Source organism: Cnephaeus nilssonii (genome assembly GCF_951640355.1).
Source record: "Cnephaeus nilssonii genome assembly, chromosome: 11".
Classification (NCBI taxonomy): domain Eukaryota; kingdom Metazoa; phylum Chordata; class Mammalia; order Chiroptera; family Vespertilionidae; genus Cnephaeus; species Cnephaeus nilssonii.
This window is the reverse complement of record NC_137082.1, coordinates 87,626,937-87,643,012: the sequence shown is the minus strand read 5'-3', so window position 1 is coordinate 87,643,012 and position 16,076 is coordinate 87,626,937. Positions and strand designations below refer to the sequence as shown.

General features: G+C 45.9%; 1 protein-coding gene across 4 annotated transcripts in view; it reads right to left on the bottom strand.

The window, feature by feature from the left end:
* The window catches only part of NOL4 (nucleolar protein 4), a gene marked incomplete at both ends in the record, with an annotated part of 223,237 nt that extends 207,911 nt beyond the window's left edge, over positions 1 to 15,326 (bottom strand). For all 4 annotated transcript variants that reach the window (XM_079785152.1, XM_079785151.1, XM_079785153.1 and 1 more), the window contains one exon: positions 15,066 to 15,326. In XM_079785152.1, coding sequence (XP_079641278.1) covers positions 15,066 to 15,326 — 261 coding nt within the window. The remainder of the gene's footprint in view (positions 1 to 15,065) is intronic.
* Between the last annotated feature and the right edge of the window lie 750 nt (positions 15,327 to 16,076).

Sequence of the window (16,076 nt, the reverse complement as noted above, 5' to 3'; positions counted from 1 at the left end):
ACCCCTGTGTGTATGTTTTTTGAGGCATTTATCCTGCGTGGTGTTCTTGGAACAGACTAAGGGCTTGGAGACCAGGCCAAGGGCCACTGGAGGTCTCCTACCATCCGGAGCTGATCGGGCTCGCCCAGAGCAGAGGCAGTGAAATGCCTCCCGTGCCATACACAGTACATGCTTCCTTACAAAGAAGCCCAGACGAGCGGGAGCACGTGCTTCTCATGTCATACAAACACGCTTGATTCCTCCTCCTGTCAAACAAAAACGCTTGATTCAACTTAGGTCTTAGGTGAGACAACGGGCATGGCTGGGGCTGGGACTGGGACTCCGAACAGGAAAATTCCTGGCGGTGCTGCAAATAAGAGTCCAGGCCTCAGCCCCGAGAAACCCGGTCCAGGCAGCAAGTGGGATCCCCAGTACTCACCCAAGGAGTCCCCTGCTTACATCCCCTTCCTGGTCGCCAGAATATGTAACCAGACAATCAATGGGTCCATGCTGCCTGTCACTACTTGAGCCAATTAAGCAGAGACAGGGTTGAATCCCTCTACTGGGGATGTGCCCGCAACCAAGGTACATGCCCTTAGACCGGAATCGAACCTGGGACCCTTCAGTCCGCAGGCCAACACTCTATCCACTGAGCCAAACCGGCTAGCCCCCCCCCCCCCCTGCTCTGTCACTTTAAAAGTGACTTTAAATATCACTGAATTGCTTAACTTTGATTATTTTAAACTTTTAATTCTAGAGGGATATATTATCTTCCTTATTTGGAAGTTCCAAGAAACACATCACTCTTAATGCTCTATGCATTGGCAACAAACACAGTAATGCAAATTAGCTAAAGGGTACTTAATTCATAACACCTACTGTACTAAGTAGAAAGCCATTTTATGATTAATTGGACATATGAATTGTTTATCTGAGGATAGAGCTGGTTTAAGGGAAAGTTTTTTTTCTCATTATAGAAGATAAGCATGCCCCCTTGCTATATCTTATTAATTATGAATTTGCAGATAAATCCTCCTTTAACAGGTAGTTCAAGGTAGTGGCATTCTACCCCTGTTCAAATTCACGCTAACTCTAAATTAACATATTCCAAGTAAGTGAGGCCAATCACATCAGCAAATGAATTGTTTTGTAATGGTAGCTCTCAGAGAGAAAAATGAGCTCTAACAAAGAGAGCAAAACTCGTTTCGTGACCTCAGGTAAACACCCATGAGCAGGCCAGCAGAGACCAGCAGGAGAAGGATGGCCCGCAGCTGCAATACAAACAAACCTTTGATATTAGATTTGAAAATCTCGTCTAATTAGGTCAATTGGTTACAGCACAGTACGAATATGGCCCAGCTAGGACACTAGATCCTAACATGTGCCACTCAGTCGTGACCCATGTCCCTAGATTAAAGCCTAAACCCTCCACCATCTGGCAACTGCAGTTAGGTCCTCTGAACACGCAGGGAAAGGTTGCCTCTGGTTTGGTCCTGGGCAACCTGCATTTGTAATAGCACATGATCTCACTCATCTAGGGGAAATAATGAACAACATAGACTGATGAACAAGAACAGACCCAGAAACAAGGAGGCATGGATCAGACTGTCGGGCCTCAGGGGGAGGGGAGGGAAGGGTGGGGGTAAAGGGGGAGACCAACCAAAGGACTTGTGTGCATGCATATGAGCCTAACCAGTGGTCAAGGACAACAGGGGGGTGGGGGCATGTGTGGGGAGGGGTGTGGGATGGGAATGGGGGGATGAGGACAAATATGTGATACCTTAATCAATAAAGAAATTAAAAAAAAACAAAAAGAAAAGAAAGGCTGCCTCCACTCACTTCAGGCCGGGACTATTCTCCCCCACCCGACCCCAACTCCAACCACATCAACAAAGCTTCAAAAAACACCGGCCAACCTCACTTCAATGACTACTCTCTCCATACCGAACGACGAGACACAAATAGCCATGTGATATTTTCTGAAAACGCGTTATAACTTTAGAAAAGAAGAAAGAAAAGGAATGACTACTACTGAGAACACCTGCTCTGCCTCTAGGACTAAGGTGACCAGATCGTCCCGCTTTTGGCGGGACAGTCCCGATTTTTAACAATTTGTCCCGCGTCCCACGGCGTTTTAAAAAAGGCCCTATCTGGTCACCTTATCTATGACAGGTTATTTCTTCTCATTATTACCCAAGTTAAGCTTTCAACTCCTGGGCTTATTTCTGACTCTTCTCCTCAACCTTCCGGCTTTCTTGCAGTTCCAAGCACTTGGAAAATCAGTAGCCGTGAGAACTACCACAATGAACCCGATTAAAATTAGGAAGAGTGGGACAGAAGAGCTTATTGCATAAACCTCAAAGAGAAAAAAGGGAAGAAAATCAAAGTAGTTTTCCTTCCCTATCATTTCCAGTTCCCTCTGACATCTTAACAACGGAAAAAGATCAACCTGGTATGGTTATTTTCCATATTCTACTCCCATAGATTACGTATTCTTTAAAATGTATAGTATTATATTAAAACTAGAGGCCCAGTGCACAAATTCATGCACGGGCGGGGTCCCTCTGGGTGGCTTACAGGGATCCGGCCAAAACCCACAGTCCAACGCCACCTGAAGCTCCTACCTGCCACTCCTGCTCATCCCGGCCCCACTGAGCCTGCCGCGGGCTCGCGCCCCATCAGTCCCATCAGGAGAGGCTCACGCTGCGGCAACAGCACTCACCAGCCATGAGCCCTGCATCTGGCGCCCTCCCAAGGAGAGTGGCCTGCGGGATTGAGCTGAAACTGGCTCTCCAACATCCCCTGAGGGGACCCAGATTTCAAGAGGGCACAGGCCAGGCTGAGGGACCCCACTGGTGCACGATCAAGCCGGGGTGGGACCTCAAGAGGGCTCCAGGGCGTGTCCAGCCCATCTCGCTCAGTCCCGATTGGCCAGACCCCAGCAGCAAGCTAACCTACCGGTCAGAGCATCTATCCCCTGGTGGCCAGTGCATGTCATAGCGACTGGTCGACCAGTTGACTGTCTGCACCCTGGTGGTCAGTGCACGTCATAGCAAGCAGTTGAGCAGCCTTAGCATATCATTAGCATATTACGATTTGATTGGTTGTTCAGTTGTTCTGTCATTTGGTCTATTTGCATATTACCCTTTTATTATATAGGATAATTATTTAAAAATAAAATTATAGAATGGTTATTTCTATAGATCAGAACAAATGTTATGTTTTGTTATAGTTTCTTCTATGTATTGTCTTCAAAAATTCTTAAACCTGGCCAGTGTTGCTCAGTGGTTGAGCATCAGCCTATGAACCAGGAGGTCACAGTTTGATTCCCAGTAAGGAGCAGGGCCAGGTTACTGGCTCAATCAGGCAGCCAATCAATGATTCTCTCTCATCATTGATGTTTCTATCTATCTTTCTCTCTCCCTTCCTCTCTGAAATCAATAAAAATATTTTTTAAAAACTTTTAAATATGCATTAATATAATTATGTGAATAATAATCTCCTGATATGTGCCTTCATCTGTCACCATACTCTCATCAAAAAGATAACACAGTAGGCCATATTGTGTTCTATTTAGCAGATAGATGAAATATAATAAAATAAAAATATTTAAAATTAAAACATTAGAAGAAAAATAAAGGTGATTTATATATTACATATATATAATATATATGCCATCATTAAATATTTCAAATTATTTGTTAACAATTATATATTTTACTAAATTATGGATGACTGTCTCATCAAAAACTATAAAAATGGCAACACATTAGGATAAAAGAACATTTAAATTGTTCCCAGCTGTATCTTAAACCAAAAATAATCTTAAGTCAAATATGTTTTTTAACGAGTAGACTTGCTTTAACTGCACAAATGCTTTTGGGAAAATTAATGCCTAACGCTTATGCATTCATTTTCTTTTGCTACACAACTGATCGTGACAAATTGGGTGGCTTGAAACATCACAAACTTATTACCTCACAATTCCTGTGGGCAGAATTCCAGCACATTTCAAATGGGTCCTCTGCTCAGGTCCTCATGAAGTTGGAATCAAGATGTCAGCCAGCTGCATTTTTATTTGGAAGCTCAACTAGGAAAAGATCCACTTCCAGGCTCCCTTGTGTTGCTGGCAGAATTAAGTCCTTGTGGTTGTAGGACTTGGGTCCCCACTGTGTTGCTAGCTGTGGCAAAGCATGCTCTCAGCAATGTCAGCTCTAACCACACGGCCCCCTCCATCTCAACAACAGAGAATCTTCTTTGCATTGAATCCATCTCAGGCTTTGCAACCCTCTCGCTTATGCTGCCTGGAGCCAGGAAGAAAGCTCTCTTTCAAAAGGCTAGTGTGACTAAGTCAGACTCACCTGAAAGATCCCCTTTCTTAAAGCGAATGGTACCTACCAGACAGCACGACAGAAAGACAGTAGTCATAGCTCATCATATTCACAGGTTCCATCTACACCCAAGGGGGAGTTATTGTAGAATCCTGCCTACCACAAAGTATAAAACCATGGGGAAGACCCTTAATGGCAGAGACAGACACGTGGATATAAAATCAAAGTAACAACAAGAAACAACTTGGGATAAGATTTAGAACATTGCCTTAAAGAATAAACTCCATGTGTTAAATTTTTCAATTGACGTTCACTTTACTTTGAAGGTCTGTGCTTGAATAAGTCTTCTATATAGAATTCTCTACTTGGGCTTTTAGAAAGATTTCTTTGGGAAGTCTTTGCAATTGTTGATGTAGTAACAACTAAGAGGTCAACAATTATTTCTCCTAGGCCCCCAACCAAACGAAACTAAAATCCACTTATTGATCCATACATGTTCTTTTTAAGTGCCCTTAAATCTATTCTTTCTTAAGTTTTATAGAATCTTACTTTTAATATTTTCTTTGAATTAATGAAGACATCTGTACAGCTGATTCAATTACACAGCAACATCAAATATTGAATTACATTGATTTACTGCTTGATAATTTGATTTTAATACCCACATAACATTTATTTATAACTATAGATCAAATATGATATTGAGTCAATGGAACTATTTAACTTTTATTCTTTAATCATCTGATTTATATTCTGCAACATAAACCACTGAGAGACATCTCTCCTCTACGTCTAAGAAGACCTAAATCATGACATACCTGCTTAAACACTTTTAGTAGCTGCCACTCCCTACAGAATGAAGTCCAAACTTTTTAACATGGCAGAAAAGAGTTCGCATCATTTTTTCCCCAGCCTAATTTTCCAACCTCGTTTCCCACTGTACCCTACACGTCAGCTCTTAACTGGGCACCTTTCCCTGAATAGGCCTTGGATGAAATCTCTTCCCTCGAACCAACACCAAGTGCATTAATTCTCTTGTGGATGTCACAGGTTGGAATGGCTTAGATCTCACTTCAATATTGTGCAGGCAAAGTACGGAGGTACCCCTTGTAATAGAGGAGGTCATATTTAGCTGAAGTGTAAGGTCTTAACCACAGTGCTCTGCTGTGAAGCAATATGTCACTATGGATTAGAAGACTTGTCTCCAAATTCGTATATGTATACCCCAAAGAGTATACGAGATGGCCTATTGCAGGCATCCTCAAACTACGGCCTGCGGGCCACATGCGGGTGTTTTTGCCGTTTTGTTTTTTTTTACTTCAAAATAAGATATGTGCAGTGTGCATAGGAATTTGTTCATAGTTTTTTTTAAACTATAGTCCAGCCCTCCAACGGTCTGAGGGATAGTGAACTGGCCCCCTGTTTAAAAAGTTTGAGGACCCCTGGCCTATTGAATAAGCAAATACAAAAATGTATATTTTAATATCATCCCTAAATATTTATTCATCCATTTTAACTTTATTTTTATTGTTGACACTATTACAGATGTCCCTATTTTCCCCCGCCTCCACCCATCCCTTACCCCCACTTCCCTCTACCATCACCTCACTGTTGTCTGTGTCTATGAGTTATGCATGTATGTTCCTTGGCAAATCCCTTTGCCTTCTTTCATCCAGTCCCATCATCCCCTCCCCACTCTGACAGCTGTCAGTCTGTTCTGAGTATCCATGCCTCTGGTTCTATTGTGTTCATCAGTTTTTTTGTTCATTAGTTTCCACGTATAAGTGAGATCGTATGGAATGTGTCTTTCTCTGACTGGCTTATTTCACTTAGCATAATAATCTCCAGGTTCATCCATGCTATTGCAAAGGGTAAGAGTTTACCTAATTAAGTTGTACTTTATGAAAAAAAAGGCAAATGAAAAATATTTTCAATTGCAGACAGATCTCAAAGAATAGAACACAAGAAACATTCCTGAGATTTTTTAAAAAATCAGTAATGACAGTCTATCAAGTAATGAATCAAATCAAAGATTCAGAAGTAAGGAAACCCAGGCCAAAGAATGGATAAGCATTGAAATTAAGACAAAGGAAAAATAATTGTGAGAACTAAATTATATACTATAACATAAATACAAAAATACTTGACAGTAAAAACAATTATAATATACTAAAGGCCCGGTGCACGGACTCGTGCACCAGTGGGGTCCCTCTCCAGCCGGCTGGACCCGATAGGCCCAGATCGGGACTGGGCGAGCCTGGCTGGACATGCCCTGGAGCCCTCCTGTGGTCCCTCCCTGCCCTGATCATGCACCGTTGGGGTCCCTCATCCTGGCCTGCGGGGATTGGCTGAAATCAGCCTGGTGCACGGATTCATCCAGGGAGTGTCCAGCCAGTCTCGCCCAGTCCTGATTGGCCAGATCCCAGCAGAAAGCTAACCTACCGGTTGGAGCATTTGCTCTGGATGTTTTATTTACTTCTGCCCCTTGGTAGTCAGTGCACGCCACAGCTACTGGTCGAATGATTGATTGGGCTTTTATATAGAGAGAGATAATATGATATAATAAATATAATAAAAACAATAAAATATAAAACAATCATACTATAATAAATGTAATACAACATAAATAGGAAGTAACAAGGAGGTAGCAAGTGAAATAGGCTTGTTCCTCATCTACCATAGGAGAAAGTCAATGATATGTATAACATTGAAATGTATATGTAAAAATAATTCCATCTCTTAATCTTTTCTATTAACTTCAGAAATAAATACCCCTGGGAAGAAGTATTTTTCTATTAGCAATTTTTTGAATTTCATGTCTTTCTTTTGTTACATTTTGGTAATATTTTTATTCTTCTTACTTAAATTAGCATCTAATTATCAACCAGGTTTGGAAAATTATTTCTGCCTGCCCATATTAATCATTATATCAATTGTTATATCTAATACTTTGGTATAAATCTTTAGAGAGACATCTATAATAATACTCATAGTTAGTTAATGGTGGTTATATCTAGGTGGGCAATTTAGTATGACTTTTCAACTTTATTTCCTTTTCACTTAGATTTTTTATATAATGGGAATATACCGGTTTTACAAAGTCATTTTTATTTTCTAAAAATGAAGTAGGCAGGAAAAAATAGCTGAATAATACATCCTATCTAATAATAGAGTAACATGTAAATTACCATCACTCCGCTACACCCACGATTGGGCGGCGGGAGGCTGGGGGCGGGACTCGGAGTGGCCTATCCAGCCATTGAGAGGCATGGATCCGCTGCCACTGAGGGGGGCTACCCTGCTGTTGAGAGGCTCAGGGGGCGGGACTCCCGCCCCCTGCGCCTCTCAACGGCCAGTTCCGCGGCCGCTGAGGGGGCCTGACGCGGACACCCAGCTGCGCCTCTCAAGGCAGGGTAGCCAGGTGTCCGCGGCAGCCCCCCTCAGTGGCCGTTGAGAGGTGCAGGGGGCGGGAGTCCCGTCCCCTGTGCCTCTCAACAGCAGGGTAGCCCCCCTCAGCGGCCGCGGACCATCAAAAGTGGGGGAGCTGGGTGCCTGTCTGCTCCGGCACCAGGCCTTTCAGAAGCCGAGCCGGAGGCTTCTGAAAGGCCTGGTGCACCAGTGGACAGGCACCCAGCTCCACCGCGAAAAGCGAAAGCATGTAGGGGACCCTACACGTGCATGATTCAATCATGCACTGGGCCTCTAGTGTACATATATATATATATATATATATATATATATATAGTATTTTAACTCTTTGTTACCATGTTTTGAGTTTACAACATATACCCAATTTTCATTATATCATGGTGTTCTTGATTTCTTAATAATATTTAAAAGAGTATCTATGTTTTAGCATTTATTATGTGCTAGGTTTATGCTATATGCTTATGAATTATAATTATTTATTCTTATTCAAAGCCAGTTAGATAAATATTATTATTGACATTCACAAAGAGAAACTGCATCTTTAAGAAACTTCCCCTAACTCCTAGCTCCAGTAAATATCAAATCTAGGATTTAAATCTTGTTCTAAAATCTATACCCTGCCATCTATGTGTCCAAAGTATATTTTATCTTGTTATCCCAGTAATATGAAAATGAATGTAATCTAAAACATATTAGAGTCACTTTCATATCTCCTGGTTAGATATAAAGAGTCTTAGTAAATACAACAGCTATTAGGGAAAAGTCTTTATGCTCTCTACACAGGATAGACGTTCTTAGAACTTCTGCTGCCACATCCTTGTACTTGCTTCTCTATCTTTCCTTTATCCTATGCAGAAAGTCTAGACTATCCTTAAAAGTTGAATCTTAGCTGGCACAAGAGGTTTAGAAACAATATATATGAGTGCTGAATCTTGCCCCTCATCCTACTGTGGTTACTAGTAAGACAAGGAACCAATGGAAAAGTCAAGAATTGGTATCAGCCCTGGCCAGTATGACTCAGTGGATAGAGCATCAGCCTGTGAACTGAAGAGTCCCGGGTTTGATTCTGGTCAGGGCACATGCCTGGGTTGGGGGCTCAATCCCCAGTAGGGGCCATGCAGGAGGCAGCCAATGATTCTCTCTCATTACTGATGTTTCTCTCTCTCCCTCTCCTTTTCTCTCTCAAATCAATAAAAATATATTTTAAAAAAGAATTGATGTTATAGAAAATAAGTGTGGGGTAGTCTTCATATACTAGAGGACTGGTGCATAAATTCGTGCATGAGTGGGATTCCTCAGCCTGGCCGGCAATCGGGGCCAATTGGGAGGCCAGCTGGCCGGGGGGAGGGACCATGGGAGGTTGGCCAGCTGGCTGGGGGGGAAGGACCATGGGAGGTTGTCCGGTTTGCCCCCCCAATCAGGGCCACGGGGGGGCCAGCCTGGGGGAGGAACCACGGGAGGTTGGCCAGCCAGCCCCCCAATCAAGGCTGATGGGGGGGGGGGGCGGCCGGCTGAGGGAAGGGACCACAGGAGGTTGGCCGGCCAAAGGAGGTTGGCTGTGGGAGTGCACTGACCGCCAGGTGGCAGCTCCTGCCTTGAGCGTCTGCCCCCTGGTGGTCAGTTCATATCATGGCAACTGGTCAACTGGTCGTTTGGTCGTTCAGTTGCTTAGGCTTTTATATAGATTCGTGCACTCTCGGGGGAGGGGCCCCTCAGCCTGGACTGTGCCCTCTCGCAGTCTGGGAGCCCCTCGGGGGATGTCCGACTGATGGGGAGCGGGCCTAAGCCATCAATCAGACATCCTTAGCGCTGCCGTGGAGGCGGGAGAGGCTCCCGCCACTGCTGCTGTGCTTGCCAACCATGAACCCAGCTTCTGGCTGGGCGGCGCTCCCCCTGTGGGAGCACACTGACCACCAGGGGGCAACTCCTGCATTGATCGTCTGCCCCTCTGGGGGTCAGTGCACATCATAGTGACCAGTCATTCTGCCATTTGGTTGATTTGCATATTAGCCTTTCATTATATAGGATAGATTAATAGGGTCTGATTTCCTCCTTATATTCAGGTGAGTTATATCTACAAGCCTCTTGACCCCTAATTCTCATGCCTGCCTGCCGGAAGCCAGTTCCAGCATGTCATAATTACAAGAGTTTCATCAAAAGGTTGATGAAACTTGGGGACTCAACAAGGGCTGAGTCACATATGCAATCACCTGTTAGAATGGCTGAAAGCACTGCCCCCAAACCTGAATAGGATGATTGTTTGCTGCCAGACAGTTCAGGGCATCTTAATCTCCATGTTATTGCCTCCTGTTGGCCAAACACCTGAATAGCCGTAGCCTATTGCCCAATCTGACAATGCTTCTGTACCCTACCCTTTGAAGTGTATATCTCCACTTTCCCTTAGGACAAATTGTGTTAATAAAAAGCAAGTGTCCTGAGACAAGGAGAACTTTAGCTCCTTTAGCTGAAGCTCCTCTGACCCCCAATGCCTTTCAAAATTATCTTTCGTCTTTGGACTCTTACTTAATCTATGCACAGCCTTTCTCCAGATTGCTGAACCCTTTGTAATGCTGGAGCAAGAACCCCGGCACATGCCAAACTGGTCTCTAGTAAAGGTGCCCACTATTCCCTGAGAGCCTTACATAGGCACTGTGCTAGGGACTTGCCATTCACAATTTATTCCTTAGTGCAACTCGTAAGGGGCCACTAAAGTCAACTAATAACCTACACTGCTGAGATTCATACGGGAATCTTTTGACTCCAAAGACCTAGTCTATGTAGGGAATGTCTCTAAACACTTTGAATGCAGAGAAAAATGCATCAGTTATCAATAGCGATGCCCACTGTGAACATATCAGGGGATAAGCAAAATTTCCCTTATGTCTCAGTGACTACAATTATGATTTGTCTCTGTCATAGATACAATGTCTCCTAATATATAGCTAGTGCTACTCCTCAGCTCTGTTTTCTGAAAGTTCTATAGCATCCAGATCAAGGCCTAATATATGTGATATATGCCTTAGGCATGAAGTTAGGCCAGGTAGGATGTATACAGACTCTGTATGAGGCATTATTTCCTTCCATCTGATGTAGCCTCAAGAATTTATAACCAAAAACAGAGAAAATGAAACAAACAAAAAACCAGTTACTATACATGAACCAGTCCATGAATATTTATTCTAATTACTGTACAGTAACAATTAGTAGCATGCACAGCAAGAACAATGTGAAATCTACGGCTACATGATTGCAGAACTGAATAAATCAGCCTTTTTAAATGGTATACTACAGATAATGCATTTTCCTCTCTGGATAAAAAAATAATTTCATGTTCCCCAGTGGAATAAATAGAAGGGAACAATACATGAAAGGCAAAAATTAGATGCAAGTGTCTGTCCCTACACACACAGGTCACGAAAAGCATCACTCACGTTACCTGATTTTACGGTTTGGATATTCATTAGCCTGTTTGAGTAAGACTGGAAAACAAATAAAAATGCGAGTTCACCAAATTTCCTATTGCTCTATACAGTGTAGGGGGCTTTTTACAAATACACTATAATGCGTGAGTCACACGACTAATGGAAAGCCTTAATGAGTTTTCTGGTTATTTTCCAAATTTACTTTTCATAATATCAAGTGGTATAATGTGTTTTGGTAGTTTCAATTGTGTGCTGTTTCAACTAATTGCTGCCAGAAAAACAAAAAATGTCCATCAAGACGAAAAGTTGCTAAAAACAAATTAAACTAGAACTCTTAACTTTGTAAATTAGAGTAACCATAGTAATGCTAATTTAAAATGATCACTGATTGCCCTAACTGGTTTGGCTTAGTGAACAGAGTTATCGGCCTGTGGACTGAGAGGTCCCAGGTTCGATTCCGGTCAAGGGCATGTACCTTGGTTGCGGGCACATCCCCAGTAGGAGGTGTGCAGGAGGCGGCTGATCGATGTTTCTCTCTCATCGATGTTTCTAACTCTCTATCCCTCTCCCTTCCTCTCTGTAAAAAAAATCAATAAAATATACTTAAAAAAATAAATAAAATAAAATGATCACTGATTAAACATTTTTTGGAACCAGTGTCAGAAACTTGCTATATCTTTTACAGAACTATCATAAGTTAGTTATTCAGCATGCCATTCTTCTAAATTCCTGACACCTTTAGTGAAAGAACATGTGAAAATAGAAGTGGTAGTATGGGAAAAAACCTAGATGCCATGCTCCACAAGCTGTGTGTGTGTGTGTGTGTGTGTGTGTACACGTGTGCGCCTGCGTGCACACGCAAACAGGTCCCCCCTAGGCCTAAAATGGCTGAGTTGCAGGATGCTGTTGCTTGGTGACCAATCAGTATCTCCTCAGCCACGAAGTAATCTAAACAGTGAGAGATATGTCCTCTCAGCATTAGCCATGGCCAGGACCAATATTAAAGGGCATTTTTATTTTTTCCAGTATTCTACATATTTTTTATTTTAAGCCAGCTGACGCTTGATGTTATCATCGGTTAAATATGAGCTTTAGAAGAAAGCATATTCTCAACGCTACATCTATATTCTTTGGGGAAAATAAGAGGTAGAGCCTAGCTTCTTTCGGATTGAAAGATATTGTTTCAATTAACTGTGTGTGGGGTGTCTGCTCTCTCCTAGTACAACCAACCTCCCAGTCGCTATCAGTCTCCCTTTCTTTCATTAAACACAAGCAGTTAATTAGCCACAGCCTGTCCTCTCCCCTTCCCTCTCTCCCTTTTCTCAGCAGTAATGATGTCTAATTATCAACAGCAACCTCAGGTGCAAATCTCTCTCACTGACAGCAAGCCAGCTTCAAGTAGCTGGAATGAGTCTCGGTCTACTTGAAAATACTATTCAAATACAGCATTTTACTTCAACCCATGTATGCCTTTGAAGGAAAAGAAAATATGGTTTCTGATTCTCTGGTGATTGCACTCTGGCTATTAAAAAAAATCAAGGTATTTCTAAGGAGGAAATAATTTGAGATGTGGGGAAACACTGGCTAAAAAGGGATCATTTTTTTTTTTTAACTTGTTGAAATGACGATTGGCTGTCTCCCAGAGAAGGAGGAGCCTATGATTCTGTCTGGAGCAGCATAAAAATTTCATAAAGAGCAACAGAAGAGTCATGAATTAAACACCTCTCCAACATTTCAAAACAGCCTTGAATGAAGAGCAGGGCTTTTAAATACTCCATGGAAACTGTTAACCAAGAATATCAATTGATGGATTACATTTTCTCCCCATAAATATGTGGAATCTTTTACTGAAAAGAAAAAAAAAGTGTTTCTTTATTCGTAACCCAGGAGTTGTGACGCTATATTAGGTGTATTAGCAGTAATTCTTTAACAACGCTGCATTAATTTTCAAATGAAAATGTGTGTATCTGAGTATAAGAATGCTGGTTTGAATTACTGGCATCCATGTGTATCTCAGTGCCTCGGTAACCATTACAGAATTTATATTATTTAGAATTTTTAATTAATGTCTTATACATAGTGGATATAACCAAATTTATGCAAGTATAAACTTACTGGACCAGGGGAAGCTATCAGCAGGTAACATGAAAAGAATGAAAAACAAACTTCCCAGCTAGCAATGTTTTAAAAAACATATACAATATTATTAAATCATATTTAGGTAAATAGATCTTAATTATTCTATTCATTTAATTACCTCAATATTGCCCAAAGGAAAATACAGTCTGATGCTCTGAATTCCAATTCTGTCTAACAATAATATGTTGTTTTTTAAATCGGGTTCTTAATGCTCCTCCTAATACAAATGAATCAAAACACTTCATTGGCTACAACAGACTTCGAGGCTCATCCCGCTGTAAATGAGCCTCAGTTTTAATCCATGGCCATCTCCCCCTCATTGTTCAGTGAAACAAGACAGTCATCTCAGCATTTTCTTTAGCAACGCCACATGTTCAAGAAAGCTGCATTTACAAATGACTTCCTGGAAACTTCCAACAATCACATTAAAAAAACAACAACACAGCAGAACTTTGATGTGTCTCCCTTCACCTTCATTTCCACTTCTCATAGAAATTCCAAAACAAATACACTTCCTTCAAACACCTACACCGAACCTCGGGAAGCCACCAACTGTTTTCCAAACCTCAAAGAATCCTCCCAAGAGCCCTTGGAAAACCTTTCCTAAGCCTCTGTCCAATGGAACAGGCACCGTTGGAGAGGGAAGAATGGCTCTCCACACCCCTCCTCTCCAGCGCCCTCCAGGAAGGCTGCAGGGAAACCGTTACAGTCGGAGGCAGGAAGAGCAGCCCCAAGGCCAGGCAGAAAGGCACAGGATGCCACACACCCGCCCCGCCCCCCTCCGGGCCGGTACCCACCGTGGCGCGATGGAGAGCGAGGTCTCGGGGATCTGACCTGAGATCCTACCGGTCCCCATCTTCTCTCAAAGGAAACTGCCGCCGCTCCCGGCCGCCCGGCGAGGCGGACCCACGGGGCGCCCCGCGCCGCCACCCTGCAGCGCCCGGGCCCAGCGCGGCGCGGCCACGGGGCTAGTGCCATCCCCGGAGCAGACGCCACCGCCGGCCCCGTCGGACGGCGCCCCGGCCCATCTCTCTTTGTGGCTCACCGCGTAGCGGCGCCTTCCTTTGTGGAAGGGGGACGCGGGGAAGGGGGTGGGGGCGGGGAGGCGTGATTCCAGAACCTCATCTACAACCTAAGCGGTCCAGGCAGGACCTCCGGGGGCCGCCGCGGCCACCGGACCGCCGCGCGCCTCCCGGGCGGCTCGGCGACAGTAAAACCTGGCCGCGTCGGGGAGGGGACCCCGCGGGCACGGCGAGCGCCACATTCGGGCTTTGTACCAATAAGGAGACACCGCAGCCTATCGATCAGAATCGTCTGCGCGGAGCGCGCGCGGCTGGGGCTCCGGCGCGGCCTGCACGCGCGGCGGCGAAGGCGGACACGCGCCAGGCGCCCGGCGGGACCCGGGACAATGGCCCCGCACCGGGGGCGCGGGACGCCGCCCGACCCCGGGCCGGAGGCAGGAGGCAGGAGGCGGCGGCAGCGCGTCCCGCAGCGGGGGCGCACGCGAGGGGCGGGCGGCGGGCTCGGAGCGGCGCTGCCGCTTTAAAATAAAGGACCACAAAGCCTCCGCGCGGGTTGGGGGTGGGGGGGGGGGACCCGCCTGGCTGCTGAGAGTGGGGGCGACTGGGGGAGGGGGTTGCGGAGGGAGGGGGCACACGAGCCAACGGTGGCTCGCGGCTCGCGGCTCCCCCCGCTCCCCCGCGCCCCCTCCCCGCAGGCAGGGCGGCCGCCGCAGACAAACAACCGAGGCGGGCGCGGCACTCACCGTGGTCTTGACCGGCACGTAGAGCACCGGCTTGGCGCCGCCGCCCGCGCGCACCTCCTCGGGCTGGCCCAGCTGGAAGCCCTTGGACTTCACCCAGAATTTAAATTTCGCGTTGTCCGTGGAGCTGGACTCGGAGCCGTGGAGGAGCTGCACGATCCGCTCGTATTTTTTGCGGGTCACCGTCTTGGTCTTGCCCGAGTCCCCGTAAGTCCGGAGGCACCAGTCCTGGAACTGGCGGTACATGTCGCGCTCGCTCTCCATGCTCCCCGCGCCCGCCGGGCGGCCGCCCGAGGCTCCCCGCGCGCTTCGCACCTGTTCACCCCGGGCTCATGAAAAAGGCAGCCCCCGCCACGATGCGGGCACGCGAGGTCCCGGCCGCCGCCGCCGCCGCCGCCGGAGCCCGTCTCGGGGCGGGGAAGGAATGGGGGAGGGAGGGGGGGTCCGGCCAGGCACCCGCGATCAATGCCCCGTGCGGCCAAGTCTCCGGTCCGTCGGTAACTGCAGCGATGGCTGGCTCGGACGCTCTCCTCCTCCGCGATGGGTCTAAAATTGTGCGACTAGGACCATCCCACCAGCATCGAGCCAGAGGAGCTGGGTTTTGAATAATTAAAATCTCATTCCTTGGTTGATTACAAATCCCAATATTGACTTCAGGTGGTCCCTCCTCGCCGGGCCTCGCCGCGCCCCTGGGCTGTGTCCTGGGCTGCGTCCTGGGCAGGGCAGGTGCGCGCAGCGCCGCCTCCCCGCGTGCGCCCCCGAAGCCTGGGCCCCGCGGGCCGGGAGGAGGGCTGCGCCTCCGGAGAACAGCCGCCCGGCCTGGCGCCTCGGAGCTCGGAGCCCCCGGCCCCCGGCTGCCCGTCCTCCAGGGCCCGGTTCCGCCTCGGCCTCCCCTGCGCGGGGCGCTGAGAGACTAGGAGGAGAGAAAGTTCTTACCTGTCGTGTGGGTAAGCCTATCAAATCCTGCTGCACAGGACATTTTTAAAAGGTATTTTTGAAGCGGCTTAAAATACC